The sequence below is a fragment of the Eucalyptus grandis genome, chromosome 8, assembly GCF_016545825.1.
Source record: "Eucalyptus grandis isolate ANBG69807.140 chromosome 8, ASM1654582v1, whole genome shotgun sequence".
Classification (NCBI taxonomy): Eukaryota; Viridiplantae; Streptophyta; class Magnoliopsida; order Myrtales; family Myrtaceae; genus Eucalyptus; species Eucalyptus grandis.
The window spans coordinates 59718222-59732762 of record NC_052619.1 but is presented as its reverse complement, the minus strand read 5'-3'; the positions used below and the strand labels follow the sequence as shown (position 1 = coordinate 59732762).

The 14541-nt window shown below is 41.9% G+C and overlaps 1 protein-coding gene, 1 long non-coding RNA gene and 1 pseudogene across 6 annotated transcripts; all 3 read right to left on the bottom strand.

Moving 5' to 3' along the window:
- Nucleotides 1-66: 66 nt before the first annotated feature.
- LOC120286504 lies at nucleotides 67-2556 on the bottom strand. Its single transcript, XR_005545144.1, has 2 exons — nucleotides 2264-2556; nucleotides 67-322 (listed from the first exon to the last, which is right to left on the bottom strand). It is a non-coding gene; the product is annotated as an uncharacterized LOC120286504 (long non-coding RNA).
- Nucleotides 2557-2962: 406 nt separating this feature from the next.
- On the bottom strand, nucleotides 2963-7540 carry LOC108953814 (annotated as a pseudogene).
- LOC104415377 lies at nucleotides 2965-14289 on the bottom strand. 5 transcript variants are annotated; one of them, XM_039300599.1, is made up of 7 exons: nucleotides 13969-14289; nucleotides 12904-13047; nucleotides 12517-12584; nucleotides 12374-12424; nucleotides 12222-12281; nucleotides 11711-12146; nucleotides 2965-3311 (listed from the first exon to the last, which is right to left on the bottom strand). In XM_039300599.1, exons 1-6 carry the CDS (start codon nucleotides 14090-14092, stop codon nucleotides 11730-11732), a joined length of 864 nt encoding a protein of 287 aa, XP_039156533.1. In that variant the 5' UTR covers nucleotides 14093-14289; the 3' UTR covers nucleotides 2965-3311; nucleotides 11711-11729. The 5 variants fall into 5 exon arrangements, with proteins under 5 accessions (XP_039156533.1, XP_039156534.1, XP_039156532.1 ...); XM_039300600.1 differs by having other exon boundaries at nucleotides 2965-3290; XM_039300598.1 differs by having other exon boundaries at nucleotides 2965-3290; nucleotides 11739-12146.
- Between the last annotated feature and the right edge of the window lie 252 nt (nucleotides 14290-14541).

Genomic DNA, 14541 nt, shown 5'->3' with positions numbered 1-14541 from the left:
GATAGCTTTGGCAAATTCCATACCCAAAAGTTTAAGCCGACGCACGTATATTGAGATCATATATACTTCGAAGAATGACAGGGCCGTGAACTGCTTTTATTCATCTACGTTCTCTTACATTCAAGTACACATTCCAATATAGAACCAAACAATCTAGAAATCGAGTCACAAACATTGAGAGCAAACATGAGGAAAAATTGCAGGAATTGGTAAAGTGATCGCATCAATCTGTCTAGCTGCATGGTGGCGGAGGTGGCAGCAGTGGCGGCGGTGGGCCCATTGGTCTAGGAGGAGGACTTTTGAGATGGTAAGGAGCATTCACCTGAGGAGGTGGTGGAGGAGACCTTCTTGTGGCCCTAATAGGCAACGACCTCAACTCGTGAGGAAGATGGCGTGAGCGAATCGAACCATCAGATAAGACCGCTGATACAAGCAACTGGTGGATCAAGATGAAAGCAAGCAACTTTGAAACGAGACCCATTTCTGTGGAGGCCGAGTTCGTTAACTGGCGAGACAGATGATGCACTGATGCCGCTTTTATAGAAGCATGGCTGATCTGGAAAGACTGAATCAGATGGGAACCAAATCTGCAGTTGGTGAATGCTTTTGAAGTTCTGAGCCCAAAATATCAAAACTGTGGGTAGCCAGCTGGTTGATATAAACGTTTTGAAAAGCACGTATATCAGGAAATCTGACCCGCCTATCGTTGCTCGGTCAACCGATAGAAGTAGCCATATTGCTAAGCGTGTGAAGACAGATTTTAGAAAGCAATTTGCAAAAGACCATAAATGGGTATTGAAAATAGTGGATTGCTTACAAGCCCACGACGAGTTTGGAAAAGTCAATTCGTGAACCAGTTTTGTAATCCGATCTTTACGGCCTAGGACGTAACACATAAACAATTACTGCGTAGTATCAATGATGTTCACGGTAAGACATGCTTATGAGTAATCAAAACGCAAATTATAGGAAAGGAATATGTCGAGATGAAATCTAAAAAGAGTTCGACAAAGGACTATGAATCCTTTACCATGACCACACAGTGAATAGTACACTATAATACAACCAAGTAATTGTCAGTATCGCTTATAAAAACACTTAAGATACACCAAACTCGGTCGATAAAATGACGGCCTGTACATGATTATTACAACAAAGAGGTGGGCTGACGTGAGGGCATCCGAATCTTATTATATGACTTCACGAAAAGATGTAATAGAACCCCCGCAAAACCATGTTTCGATGCATGTCTGTTCTCGGCATCCATCTGCTTAACCTCGAATCCATGCTAAGAATAATATGAACAGTATGTTCATGAAGATTTCAATGCCTGCACAGCTTCAGCAAAAATCTAGTAAGTAAAAGACTGTGATGATGGTGGTATCACTAGCTGCACGACGGTGTAGGCGGAGGCGGTGGCGGCGGCAGGAGGGCTGGTGTGTAACCGATAGGGACATTTGGCTTGGGAGGTGGTGGAGGAGATCTTCTGGCGAGCCGGTCTGGCAATGCCACATTCGACCGATGATCCCTTGAACCTTCATCAGACAAAGCTGCAGATACAAGCAACTGGAGGATCAAGATGAGAGCAAGAGACTTTGGAGGAATGGCGACCATGGTGTTGGGGATCCGTTAGATGAAAGGCAGACGAAGCAATTCATTGCTGTTATAAATAGCCCACTGGATGAATGTCCCCCCATCGTCTTTTCATTTTGCGTATTAATCTCAGGAACAACCAACCACTCTGGAAAGTCAGTCTATGGTCCCGAGTAGACAAATTGCACATTCATTTGGGTCACTTGGTAGAACCGATCGATCAACATTGAATACATACAACCCAAAACCTCAGCAGCCAAAGGGGAAAAGGAAACAGATGCAGGAGGTTGGTCCCGCAGTGGGTCTTGGATCTTGTTTGGCTCTGCAGTTAAAGAGGTTCTTGACTATAATAACTGTGGATAGCTTTGGCAAATTCCATACCCAAAAGTTTAAGCCACGCACGTATATCGAGATCATATATACTTCGAAGAATGACAGGGCCGTGAACCCCTTTTATTCATCTATGTTCTCTTACATTCAAGTACACATTTCAATATAGAACCAAACAATCTAGAAATCGAGTCACAAACATTGAGAGCAAACATGAGGAAAAATTACAGGAATTGGTAAAGTGACCGCATCAATCTGTCTAGCTGGATGGTGGTGGAGGTGGTAGCATTCGCGGCGGAGGCGGCGGCGGCAGGCGCTTTGGTCTACGAGGAGTGTTCACCCGAGGAGGTGGTGGAGGAGACCTTCTTGTGGCCCTAATAGGCAACGACCTCAACTCGTGAGGAAGATGGTGTGAGCGAATCGAACCATCAGATAAGACCGCTGATACAAGCAACTGGTGGATCAAGATGAAAGCAAGAAACTTTAAAAGGAGACCCATTTCTGTGGATCCTGAGTTCGTTAACTGCCGAGACAGATGATGCAGTGATGCTGCTTTTATAGAAGCATGGCTGATCCGGAGAAAGACTGAATCAGATGGGAACCAAATCTGCAGTTGGTCAATGCTTTTGAAGTTCTGAGGCCAGAATGTCAAAACTGTTGGTAGTCAGCTGGTTGACATAAACGTTTTGAAATGCACGCAGAACAGCAAATCTGACCCGCCTATCTATAGATTATTCAATCGTTGCTCGGTCAACGGATAGAAGTAGCCGTAATGCTAAGCGTGTGAAGACAGATTATAGAAAGCAATTTGCAAAAGACCATACATGGGTATTATAAATAGTGGATTGTTTACAAGCACACGACAAGAGTTTGGAAAAGTCATTTCGTGAACCAGTTTTGTAATCCGATCTTTACGGCCTAGGACGTAACACATAAACGATTACTGCACAGTATCAATGATGTTCACGGTAAGACATGCTTATGAGTAATCAAACTGCAAATTATAGGAAAGGAATATCTCGAGATGAAATCTAAAAAGTGTTCGACAAAGAACTATGAATCCATTACCATGACCACACAGTGAATAGTACACTATAATACAACCGAGTAATTGTCAGTATCGCTTATAAAAACACTTAAAGATACACCAAGCTTGGTCGATAAAATGACGGCCTGTACATGATTATTACAACAAAGAGGTGGGCTGACGTGAGGGCATCCGAATCTTATTATGACTTCACGAGAAGATGTAATAGAACCCCCGTGAAACCATGTTTCGATGCACGTCTGTTCTCGGCACCCATCTGCTTAACCTCAAACCCATGCTAAGAATATCATGAACAGTATGTTCATGAAGACTTCAATGCCCGCACAGCTTCAGCAAAAATCTAGTAAGTAAAAAGACTGAGTCAGCAGAAAGGAAGTTGAAAATTAGTCTGATGCACTCCATGTACATCAAAACCAAGAACCCAATTCAACAGTCACGCACCAAAATTGAATATGAGATCCATCCAACCGGCCAAAGCTGCAACATAATTCTTAGCTTATCTCAAGACCAAATTATAGCTTCGTTTGTTTCACGAAATATAAATGATTTGGAAAATATTTTCCTTAAAATAATCACTCGTATCGCTTGATATAATTAGTCAATTAAAAATAGTTTATTATCGACAATAATTTATGTCTAATAATTTTCGTGGACGATGAAATTTTTCATTAGTTCATTTTCTTAAGCGATACAATCAATTATTTCTAGGAAAATATTTTCCGAATCATTCATTTCCTAAGAAACAACTGCACTAGTAATCTACACTTAATCAGCAAGGTTGTTGCTAGTCCTGGTTTCATGAAAATCAGAGTGTGAATGGCCATAGCCCCTACATCATTTTGCAGCAAACCAATAAAATATCAACTGTCTTCTCATTACCTTCGTGAAATAACTACATTGCCCACTCGAAGTGACTGCCTAAATAGAATACTAATGATCATTATAAGAAGAAGGAAGTACCAATAGTTCATAGGGAGAATCACTGCACCTTTGAAGAAGGCCCGGCCCGCTGCTTCCGCTCTCTTGTTAAAGTTTCATTGTAGCTGCTAAACTCTTTCTCACCATCCCCAGGAGTACTGTTATCTGAAACTTCTTCTAAATCAGATGATGCTGTCTCAACGTTCCGCGAGGTGTCAATATTCATCGCATTTATTCTTGTCGAATAAGATGTACTATGATTTTGGTTTTTTGAATACTGAATGGCAGCAGCTCGTGCACCAGCTATGGCAGCACTGAGACTCGATGATTTTCCCGGTTCACTTTGTTTAGATTCAGACGCATTTAGTAATAGGGAACCTGGCTTCAATGAAAAATGATCGCGTGGATCTGGAAGCAGAAACTTCACGGGCAGTGGACTTTCCACTTTACTAAGCCCTCTGGCTGCAGCTTCATATATCTGAGGAAAGTTCATTTGTCAGCATATGAGCAATGTCGTGCATGAGATGATAACTTACATAGCCAAATCCTTTACCTTCTTTTCTAAGTTGTAAATCTTCTGGTACCCTCGCATCTCAAAAGGAATGACTAATTTCTGTATTACTTCAAATATATCGACAAAGTCAAATCAGTGTGGGACACACATAAATGGTGAACAAAAATCTGCGTATAAGGCAGATTTACACACCTGTGGCTGTTCGCAGAGCCAGCAATAATCTGTTAGTGCTTCCAGCCTTACCTGTAATTACAAATAGTTATTTTAAGCTTAATTTGTGAAATCAGATAGGTAATCAAGAAACAAAGCAAGCAAAAGATCAGTGTATCCCACCCCTTCAGGCACCCCCTCCCAGTGAGCTAGTTCGTCACCTCGGACACAGCCAACCACTTCGACACATCCTTTTTCATAGGCAAAACATTCTAATTGTCAATACATTTGTCTGAAAAAGACGAACACCTGTTCTATGATGCAGAATCTACTGTTCGAAACTTTGGCCAACAAAGAGCTTAGATAAAACAGAAATTCATGCAGGTGAAATGAAGCGATAAAAGCATCCATATATCTACACTTACATAAAACTGCTATTTATCTGAGAAATCCATCAAAAGATGATTTGAATTTTCAAGAACTTGCACATAGGAGACCTAAGTACTCTTTCGAAAAAAGCAAAGTTCAAGTATGCTAGTTGCAGCATGGGTAGCTCTCCCTTTGAATACCTAGTAGTCTTGAGACAGGATAGTGCTCAGGGAACTTAATTTCAGTAATCCCATTCACCGCATAAATCTCCCTGTAGAACTCTCCATGGCTTTGATGGTGGATTCATCTGGAACTTTGCTGGCAGCGTGGATCCAAAGGCGGCCTTCATGAATGATGTGTTAATACAGTCAGAGCTCCTCAAAAAGGAAAAGGAAAAGGAAAGGGAAAAGGATATTCAAAACTTCTTCAACAAGACGTCAACAGTACTAGCTAGATCCCACCTTTGCACAAAGACTTTTTGAACACTCAAAGTGTAACATAATGTTTGTCAACAAAGAATTGATCATATGAGCTGAGAGTAGCAATCTAACTTTCTCAAGGCTATCTTAATGCATGAGCAAGATGTTTGTACTTCACATCTTTCACTGCCCTGGATAGTATGTGCTAGGTATTAAAGTTGCGCCCCACCATTCCATTCTCAGTTACACAAACCTCCAGCAACAGTAAGTCACTCTCATCAATTTCTAACACAGTTGATTTGCACTTGCTTGTGATGAGAACTTTTATGTTCCAATATTTAAAAAATAAACACCCAACCTCGTTTGTATCAGTCCACATATTGGTTTTCAATTTGTTCTTGCTATTGTTTCTCAGCAAACCAATCAGGCAGTTTTCTATAAACTTGTGAAGCATGAAAACATCCCGCAGCACAAAATGGTCAGCAAAAGTCAAACACAGATTTTGCGCTGAACAAAAAGCCATTCTCTCTTTCACAAGTGCTGTGAGCAAACATTGTTCAATTTCAGTAGTTAAACCTTTTCTCCATTCCAGTCTCTGCAGTTCTCTCACCATTCACTTCATCCTTTGAACCCCACAATCCACACCAGAACTTGGCAAAAGAAAACTAAACAATCACTGAAAACTTCAAGAACCCAGATAGGAAAACATGGGGAACAGATCAAATTAGTAGATCAAAGGGCTCCATGAACAAATTCACTCCTTTCTCGTTTCAGACGGCAAAAAACAAAAAAGTTGGAACTTCGGCGCGAAATTAGAAGTACGAAAGAGAGTCCCTAAACCGAACCTCGAATTGGGGCAGGCCAAGACCTGCCCTCGATGCGCTTGATCCCGTACACGAGCAAAGAAGCCCATGGCTGGTGCATCGTCAGGCACGGGTTCCGGTAATTCCCCTGGTTCCGACTCTGCATCGCTGTTTCTCTTCGGCTTTCGACAAACAAAATTCTGGGTTTTCTCGGCGCTGCGTGATTTTCTCGAGAATCCGAAAGAAAGATTTCTGGGAACCGGCAAAGAAGCCGGGCCAACTTCCTGCGACGAGCTGCTGATTTCTGCGTTCGGCGTTTTCTCTTTCTCCTTGTCTTAATTGGCGAATCCCTGTTTGCTTCCCAATTTGCAAAAATATATAAAAATTTTGAAAAAATTGCGACGTTGAAGAAATTATGAAAACAGAATAGAATAGATGGCAAAATCGCCTGAGCACCCGTTTCATATCTTGTTTCTTGAAATTCAGACTCTAGTTTTCAACACACTAAATGATTCTTAGATTTTGTCTCGACAGTGCGGCAAAATGAAAAGATAATCTCAAAAGCAAGAAGGCAACATGGCAAATTTAACATTCCTTCAGAAATGTTCACCAAAACTGTCCTAAAGTTCCTATCTTGAAACTCCTTGATTACCCAACAAAAATTGGGTTTGAAAAGGGCAGAAATCTCCATAATTCTCCTCCAATCTTGTTGGGAAAATTGACGAGGAAAGACTACCGCGCTGGTTGGTTTGGTGATATAGGCCATATACTCAAATACTTAGGAGCCATTCAAGATACAGGTTAGAATTCCTCAATTGCTCCTTGACTTCGGAAAGCTTTAGTTCACCTGCACATAGGTTTGACCTTGCCATGACGTAAGGTAATGTTAAGTGTTACTCCTATTAATACTGTGGTGAATCAGTGGTAATGAACAAGTTCAAATGAGTAGTAACTATGATCATGTTGAAAAATGATTGTAATCCACAGGCGTCCAGCCAGTCGGTGAAAATGAACCAAGTCAAAATCTCGACACAAATAAGAGGAAAACCAGACGTTGCGGAACATTCGGTCTCTGCGATCTGTTTTTATTTCCTCAGAGGTTTCTTACGTTCGAGTACATAGGAAAGCAGGAATCAAGAATGTCATAATGGTGGTATCACTAGCTGCACAACGGTGCAGGCGGAGGCGGGCTGATTGGTCTAGGAGGCGGCCTTCTGTTACGGACAGGGACATTTGCCTTGGGAGGTGGTGGAGGAGATCTGGCCGGTCTGGCTACGCCACATTCGACTCCCTTGAACCATCATCAGACAAAGCTGCGGATACAAGCAGCTGGAGGATCAAGATGAGAGCAAGAGACTTTGGAGGACCATGGTGTTGGGGATCTGTTAGATGGAGGCAGATGAAGCAATTCATTGCTGTTGCAAATAGCCCAATGGATTAATATTACCCCGTCGTCTTTTAATTTTGCGTATCAATCTCAGTACCAACCAACTACCCTGAAAAGTCAGTCAATGGTCCTGAGGTGACAAATTGCAGATTTATTTAGGTCACTTGGTAGAACCGATCGATGAACATTGAATACATACAACCCAAAAGCTCAGCAGCAAAAGGGGAAAAGGAAACAGATGCAGGAACTTGGACCCGCAATGGGTCTTGGATCTTGTTTGGTTTTGCAGTTAAAGAGGTTCATGATTATAATAAGTATGGATAGCTTTGACAATTTCCATACCCAAAAGTTTAAGCCGACGCATGTATATTGAGATCATATTTACTTTGAAGAATGACAGGGCAGTGACCCTTTTTATTGATCTATGTCTTCTTACATTCAAATACACACATCAATATGGAACCGAATAACCTAGAAATCGAGTAACAAACATTGACAGCAAACATGAGCAAAAATTGCAGGAATTGGTAAAGCAATTGCATCAATCTGTCTAGCTGTATGGTGGCGGAGGTGGCAGTGGCTGTGGCGGCGGCGGCGGCAGACCCATTGGTCTAGGAGGAGGACTTTTGAAACGGACAGGAGCATTCACCAGAGGAGGTGGTGGAGGAGACCTCCTTGTGGCCCTAATAGGCAACGACCTCAACTCGTGAGGAAGATGGTGTGAGTGAATCAAACCGTCAGACAAGACCGCTGACACGAGCAACTGGTGGATCAAGATGAAAGCAAGCAACTTTGAAACGAGACCCATTTCTGTGGATCCCGAGTTCGTTAACTGGCAAGACAGATGATGCACTGATGCTGCTTTTATAGAAACATGGCTGATCCGGAGAAAGACTGAATCAGACGGGAACCAAATCTGCAGTTGGTCAATGCTTTTGAAGTTCTGAGGCCAAAATGTCAAAACTGTTGGTAGCCAGCCGGTTGATATAAATGTTTTGAAATGCACGCAGATCAGGAAATCTGACCCGCCTATCTATAGATTATTCAATCGTTGCTAGGTCAACCGATAGACAGAGGTAGTCGTAATGCTAAGCGTGTGAGGACAGATTTCAAAAAGCAATTCGACATGTAATGACATCTTTGGAAATTCATTAATCTTCTGGTCCTTGATGCTGTCCAAAATATGGGGTAAAAGACCAGTTTGTATCTAAAATTTGGAAAGAGTTCATTTCCCGGCATCGCGTCAGTGTACTGCGGGATAACATGTCGTCTATGTGTGTAACAAATCGAGAGCTTAGCGAGCAAAAGAAAATTTTGGGCAAGTCGGATGGTTGAAATATCCTGTTCGTCCTCTAAACTCTGAAGCTTTTAACATAATCCACAGGCGTCCAGCCAGTCAATGAAAATGAACCAAATCAAAATCTTGACACGAATAAGAGAAAAACCAGAAGTTGCGGAAAATTCGGTCTCTTCGATCCGTTTTCATTTCCTCGAAGTTTTCTTATGTTCGAGTACATAGGAAAGCAGGAATCAAGAATGTGATGATGGTGGTATCACTAGCTGCACGGCGGTGTAGGCAGAGGCGGCAGCGGCGGCGGCGGTGGCAGCAGGTGGATTGGTGTAGGAGGCCGCCATTTGTAACTGACAGGGACATTTGCCTTGGGAGGTGGTGGAGGAGATCTTCTGGCGACCCGGTCTGGCAATGCCACATTCGACCGATGATCCCTTGAACCTTCATCAGACAAAGCTGCGGGTACAAGCAGCTGGAGGCTCAAGATGAGAGCAAGAGACTTTGGAGGAATGGCGACCATGGTGTTGGGGATCCGTTGGATGAAAGGCAGACGAAGCAATTCATTGCTGTTATAAATAGCCCACTGGATGAATGTCCCCCCATCGTCTTTTCATTTTGCGTATTAATCTCAGGAACAACCAACTACTCTGGAAAGTTAGTCAATGGTCCCGAGTAGACAAATTGCACATTCATTTGGGTCACTTGGTAGAACCGATCGATCAACATTGAATACATACAACCCAAAAGCTCAGCAGCAAGAGGGGAAAAGGAAACAGATGCAGGAGCTTAGACCCGCAGTGGGTCTTGGATCTTGTTTGGCTCTGCAGTTAAAGAGGTTCTTGACTATAATAACTGTGGATAGCTTTGGCAAATTCCATACCCAAAAGTTTAAGCCGATGCACGTATATTGAGATCATATATACTTCGAAGAATGACAGGGCCGTGAACCCCTTTTATTTATCTATGTTCTCTTACATTCAAGTACACATTCCAATATAGAACCAAACAATCTAGAAATCAAGTCACAAACATTGAGAGCAAACATGAGGAAAAATTGCAGGAATTGGTAAAGTGATCGCATCAATCTGTCTAGCTGCATGGTGGCGGAGGTGGCAGCAGTGGCGGCGGCGGTGGGCCCATTGGTCTAGGAGGAGGACTTTTGAGATGGTAAGGAGCATTCACCTGAGGGGGTGGTGGAGGAGACCTTCTTGTGGCCCTAATAGGCAACGACCTCAACTCGTGAGGAAGATGGTGTGAGCGAATCGAACCATCAGATAAGACCGCTGATACAAGCAACTGGTGGATCAAGATGAAAGCAAGCAACTTTGAAACGAGAGCCATTTCTGTGGAGCCCGAGTTCGTTAACTGGCGAGACAGATGATGCACTGATGCCGCTTTTATAGAAGCATGGCTGATCTGGAAAGACTGAATCAGATGGGAACCAAATCTGCAGTTGGTCAATGCTTTTGAAGTTCTGAGGCCAAAATGTCACAACTGTTGGTAGCCAGCTTGTTGATATAGACGTTTTGAAATGCACGCAGATCAGGAAATCTGACCCGCCTATCTATAGATTATTCCATCGTTGCTCGGTCAACCGATAGAAATAGTCGTAATGCTAAGCGTGTGAAGACAGATTTTAAAAAGCAATTTGAAAGCAATTTGCAAACGACCTTAAATGGGTATTGAAAATAGTGGATTGTTTGCAAGCCCACGACAAGAGTTTGGAAGTGTCATTTCGTGAACCAGTTTTGTAATCCGATCTTTACCGCCTAGGACGTAACACATAAACAATTACTGCACAGTATCAATGATGTTCACGGTAAGACATGTTTATGAGTAATCAAAATGCAAATTATAGGAAAGGAATATCTCGAGATGAAATCTAAAAAGAGTTCGACAAAGGACTATGAATCCATTACCAAGACCACACAGTGAATAGTATACACTATAATACAACCAAGTAATTGTCAGTATCGCTTATAAAAACACTTTAAGATACACCAAGCTCGGTCGATAAAATGACGGCCTGTACATGATTATTACAACAAAGAGGTGGGCTGACGTAAGGGCATCCGAATCTTATTATCTGACTTCACGAAAAGACGTAATAGAACCCCGTGAAACCATGTTTCGATGCACGTCTGTCCTCGGCACCCATCTGCTTAACCTCGAACCCATGCTAAGAATAGTATGAACAGTCTGCTCATGAAGACTTCAATGCCCGCACAGCTTCAGCAAAAATCTAGTAAGTAAAAGACTGAGTCAGCAGAAATGGTTGATTCGTAACAGAAAGCAAGGAAGTTGAAAATTAGTCTGATGCACTCCATGTACATCAAAAGCAAGAACCCGATTCAACAGTCACACACCAAGATTGAATATGAGATCCATTCAACTGGCCAAAGCTGCGACATAATTCTTAGCTTATCTCAAGACCAAATCATAGCTTCGTTTGTTTCACAAAATATAAATGATTTGGAAAATATTTTCCTTAAAATAATCACTCGTATCGCTTGATATAATTAGTCAATTAAAAATAGTTTATTATCGACAATAATTTATGTCTAATAATTTTCGTGGACGATGAAATTTTTTCATTAGTTCATTTTCTTAAGCGATACAATCAATTATTTTTAGGAAAATATTTTCCGAATCATTCATTTCCTAAGAAACAACTGCACCAGTAATCTACACTTAATCAGCGAGGTTGTTGCTAGTCCTAGTTTCATAAATTAATCAGAGTGTGAATGGCCATAGCCCCTACATCATTTTGCAGCAAACCTATAAAATATCAACTGTCTTCTCATTACCTTCGTGAAATAACTACATTGCCCACTTGAAGTAACTGCCTAAATAGAATACTAACGATCCTTATAAGAAGAAGGAAGTACCAATAGTTCATAAGGAGAATCACTGCACCTTTGAAGAAGGCCCAGCCCGCTGTTTCCGCTCTCTTGTTAGAGTTTCATTGTAGCCGCTAAACTCTTTCTCACTATCCCTAGGACTACTGTCATCTGAAACTTCTTCTAAATCAGATGATGCCGTCTCAACGTTCCGTGAGTTGTCAATATTCATCACACTTGTTCTTGTCGAATAAGATGTACTATGATTTTGGTTTTTTGAAAACTGAGTGGCAGCAGCTTGTGCACCAGCTATGGCAGCACTGAGACTCGATGAATCTCCCGGTTCACTTTGTTTAGATTCAGACGCATTTAGTAATAGGGAACCTGGCTTCAATGAAAAAGGATCGCGTGGATCTGGAAGCGGAAACTTCACAGGCAGCGGACTTTCCACTTTACTAAGCCCTCTGGCTGCAGCTTCGTACATCTGAGGAAAGTTCATTTGTCAGCATATGTGCAATGTCGTGCATGAGATGATAACTTACATAGCCAAATCCTTTACCTTCTTTTCTAGGTTGTAAATCTTCTGGTACCCTCGCATCTCAAAAGGAATGACTAATTTCTGTATTACTTAAAATATATCAACAAAGTCAAATCAGTGGGGGAAACACATAAATGGTGAACAAAAATCTGCGTACAAGGAGATTTACACACCTGTGGCTGTTCACAGAGCCAGCAATAATCTGTTAGTGCTTCCAGCCTTACCTGTAATTAAAAATGGGTATACGTTAAACTTAATTTGTGAAATCAGATAGGTAATCAAGAAACAAAGCAAGCAAAAGATCAGTGTATCCCACCCCTTCAGGCACCCCCTCCCAGTGAGCTAGTTCGTCACCTCGGACACAGCCAACCACTTCAACACATCCTTTTTCATAGGCAAAACATTCCAATTGTCAATACATTTGTCTGAAAAAGACGACCACCTGTTCTATGATGCAGAATCTACTGTTTGAAACTTTACCCAACAAAGAGCTTAGATAAAACAGAAATTCATGCAGGTGAAATGAAGCGATAAAAGCATCCGTATATCTACACTTACATAAAACTGCTATTTATCTGAGAAATCCATCAAAAGATGATTTGAATTTTCAAGAACTTGTACATTGGAGGCTTAAATGCTCTTAAAAAAAAAAACAAAGTTCGAGTATGCTAGTTGCAGCATGGGTAGCTCTCCCTTTGAATACCTAGTAGTCTTGAGACAGGATAGTGCTCAGGGAACTTAATTTCAGTAATCCCATTCACTGCATAAATCTCCCTGTAGAACTCCTCCATGGCTTTGATCGTGGATTCATCTGGAACTTTGCTGGCGGCGTGGATCCAAAGGCGGCCTTCATGAATGATGTGTTATACAGTCAAAGCTCCTCAAAAAGGAAAAGGAAAAGAAAAGGGAAAGGATATTCAAAACTTCTTCAACAAGACGTCAACAGTACTTGCTAGATCCCACCTTTGCACATGGACTTTTTTAACACTCAAAGTGTAACATAATGTTTGTCAACAAAGAATTGATCATATGAGCTGAGAGTAGCAACCTAACTTTCTCAAGGCTATCTTAATGCATGAGCAAGACGTTTGTACTTCACACCTTTCACTGCCCTGGACAGTATGTGCTAGGTATTAAAGTTGCGCCCCATCATTCCATTGAGTTACACAAACCTCCAGCAACAGTTAGTCATCTCTCATCAATTTCTAACACAATTGATTTGCACTTGCCTGTGTTGAGAACTTTTTATGTTCCAATATTTAAAAAATAAACACCCAACCTCGTTTGTATCAGTCCACATATTGGTTTTCAATTTGTTCTTGCTGTTATTTCTCAGCAAACCAATCAGGCAGTTTTCTATAAACTTGCGAAGCATGAAAACATCGGCGCCGCACAAAATGGTCAGCAAAAGTCAAACACAGATTTTGCGCCGAACAAAAGGCCGTTCTCTCTTTCGCAAGTGCTGTGAGCAAACATTGTTCAATTTCAGTAGTTAAACCTTTTCTCCCTTCTAGTCTCTGCAGGTTCTCTCACCATTCACTGCATCCTTTGAACCCCACAATCCACAACAGAACTTGGTAATAGAAAACTAAACAATCACTGAAAACTTCAAGAACCCAGATAGGAAAACATCGGGAACAGATCAAATTAGTAGATCAAAGGGCTCCATGACCAAATTCACTCCTTTCTCGTTTCAGACGGCAAAAAACAAAAAAGTTGGAACTTCGGCGCGAAATTAGAAGTACGAAAGAGAGTCCCTAAACCAAACCTCGAATTGGGGCAGGCCAAGACCTGCCCTCGATGCGCTTGATCCCGTGCACGAGCAAAGAAGCCCATGGCTGGTGCATCGTCAGGCACGGGTTCCGGTAATTCCCCTGGTTCCGACTCTGCATCGCTGTTTCTCTTCGGCTTTCGACAAACCAAATTCTGGGTTTTCTCGGCGCGGCGTGATTTTCTCGAGAATCCGAAGGAAGGATTTCTGGGAACCGGGAAGGAAGCCAGGCCAACTTCCTGCGACGAGCTGCTGATTTCTACGTTCGGCGTTTTTGGTTTTCTTGCTCCTTGTCTTAATTGGCGAATCTCCGTTTGCTTCCCAATTTGCAAAAATATACCAAAAATAAAATAAAATTCCGACGGTTTTTTATTTTTTTATCAGTCCTACTCTATTCCTACTTTACACTCACTTGCAGACTTGTGCCCTGCCTCTTGCAGGGCGCGGGAGTCGCAACCCACTCTCAAACTTACGCCGTTGAAGAAATTATGAATACAGAATAGAATTGATGGCAAAATCGCCTAAGCACCCATTTCCTATCTTGTTTCTTGAAATTCATACTTCAAATTT

Excerpts from the sequence above, each read along its gene's own strand:
- LOC104415377 (XM_010026663.3), bottom strand. The coding sequence starts at position 14,092 with ATGCAGAGTCGGAACCAGGGGAATTACCGGAACCCGTGCCTGACGATG. Across the intron at positions 13,048-13,968 it reads TTGGCCTGCCCCAATTCGAG|GCCGCCTTTGGATCCACGCC; the intron begins GTTTGGTTTAGG and ends TCATTCATGAAG. Across the intron at positions 11,065-11,738 it reads GGGCTGGGCCTTCTTCAAAG|ATTTTTGCTGAAGCTGTGCG; the intron begins GTGCAGTGATTC and ends TTTACTTACTAG.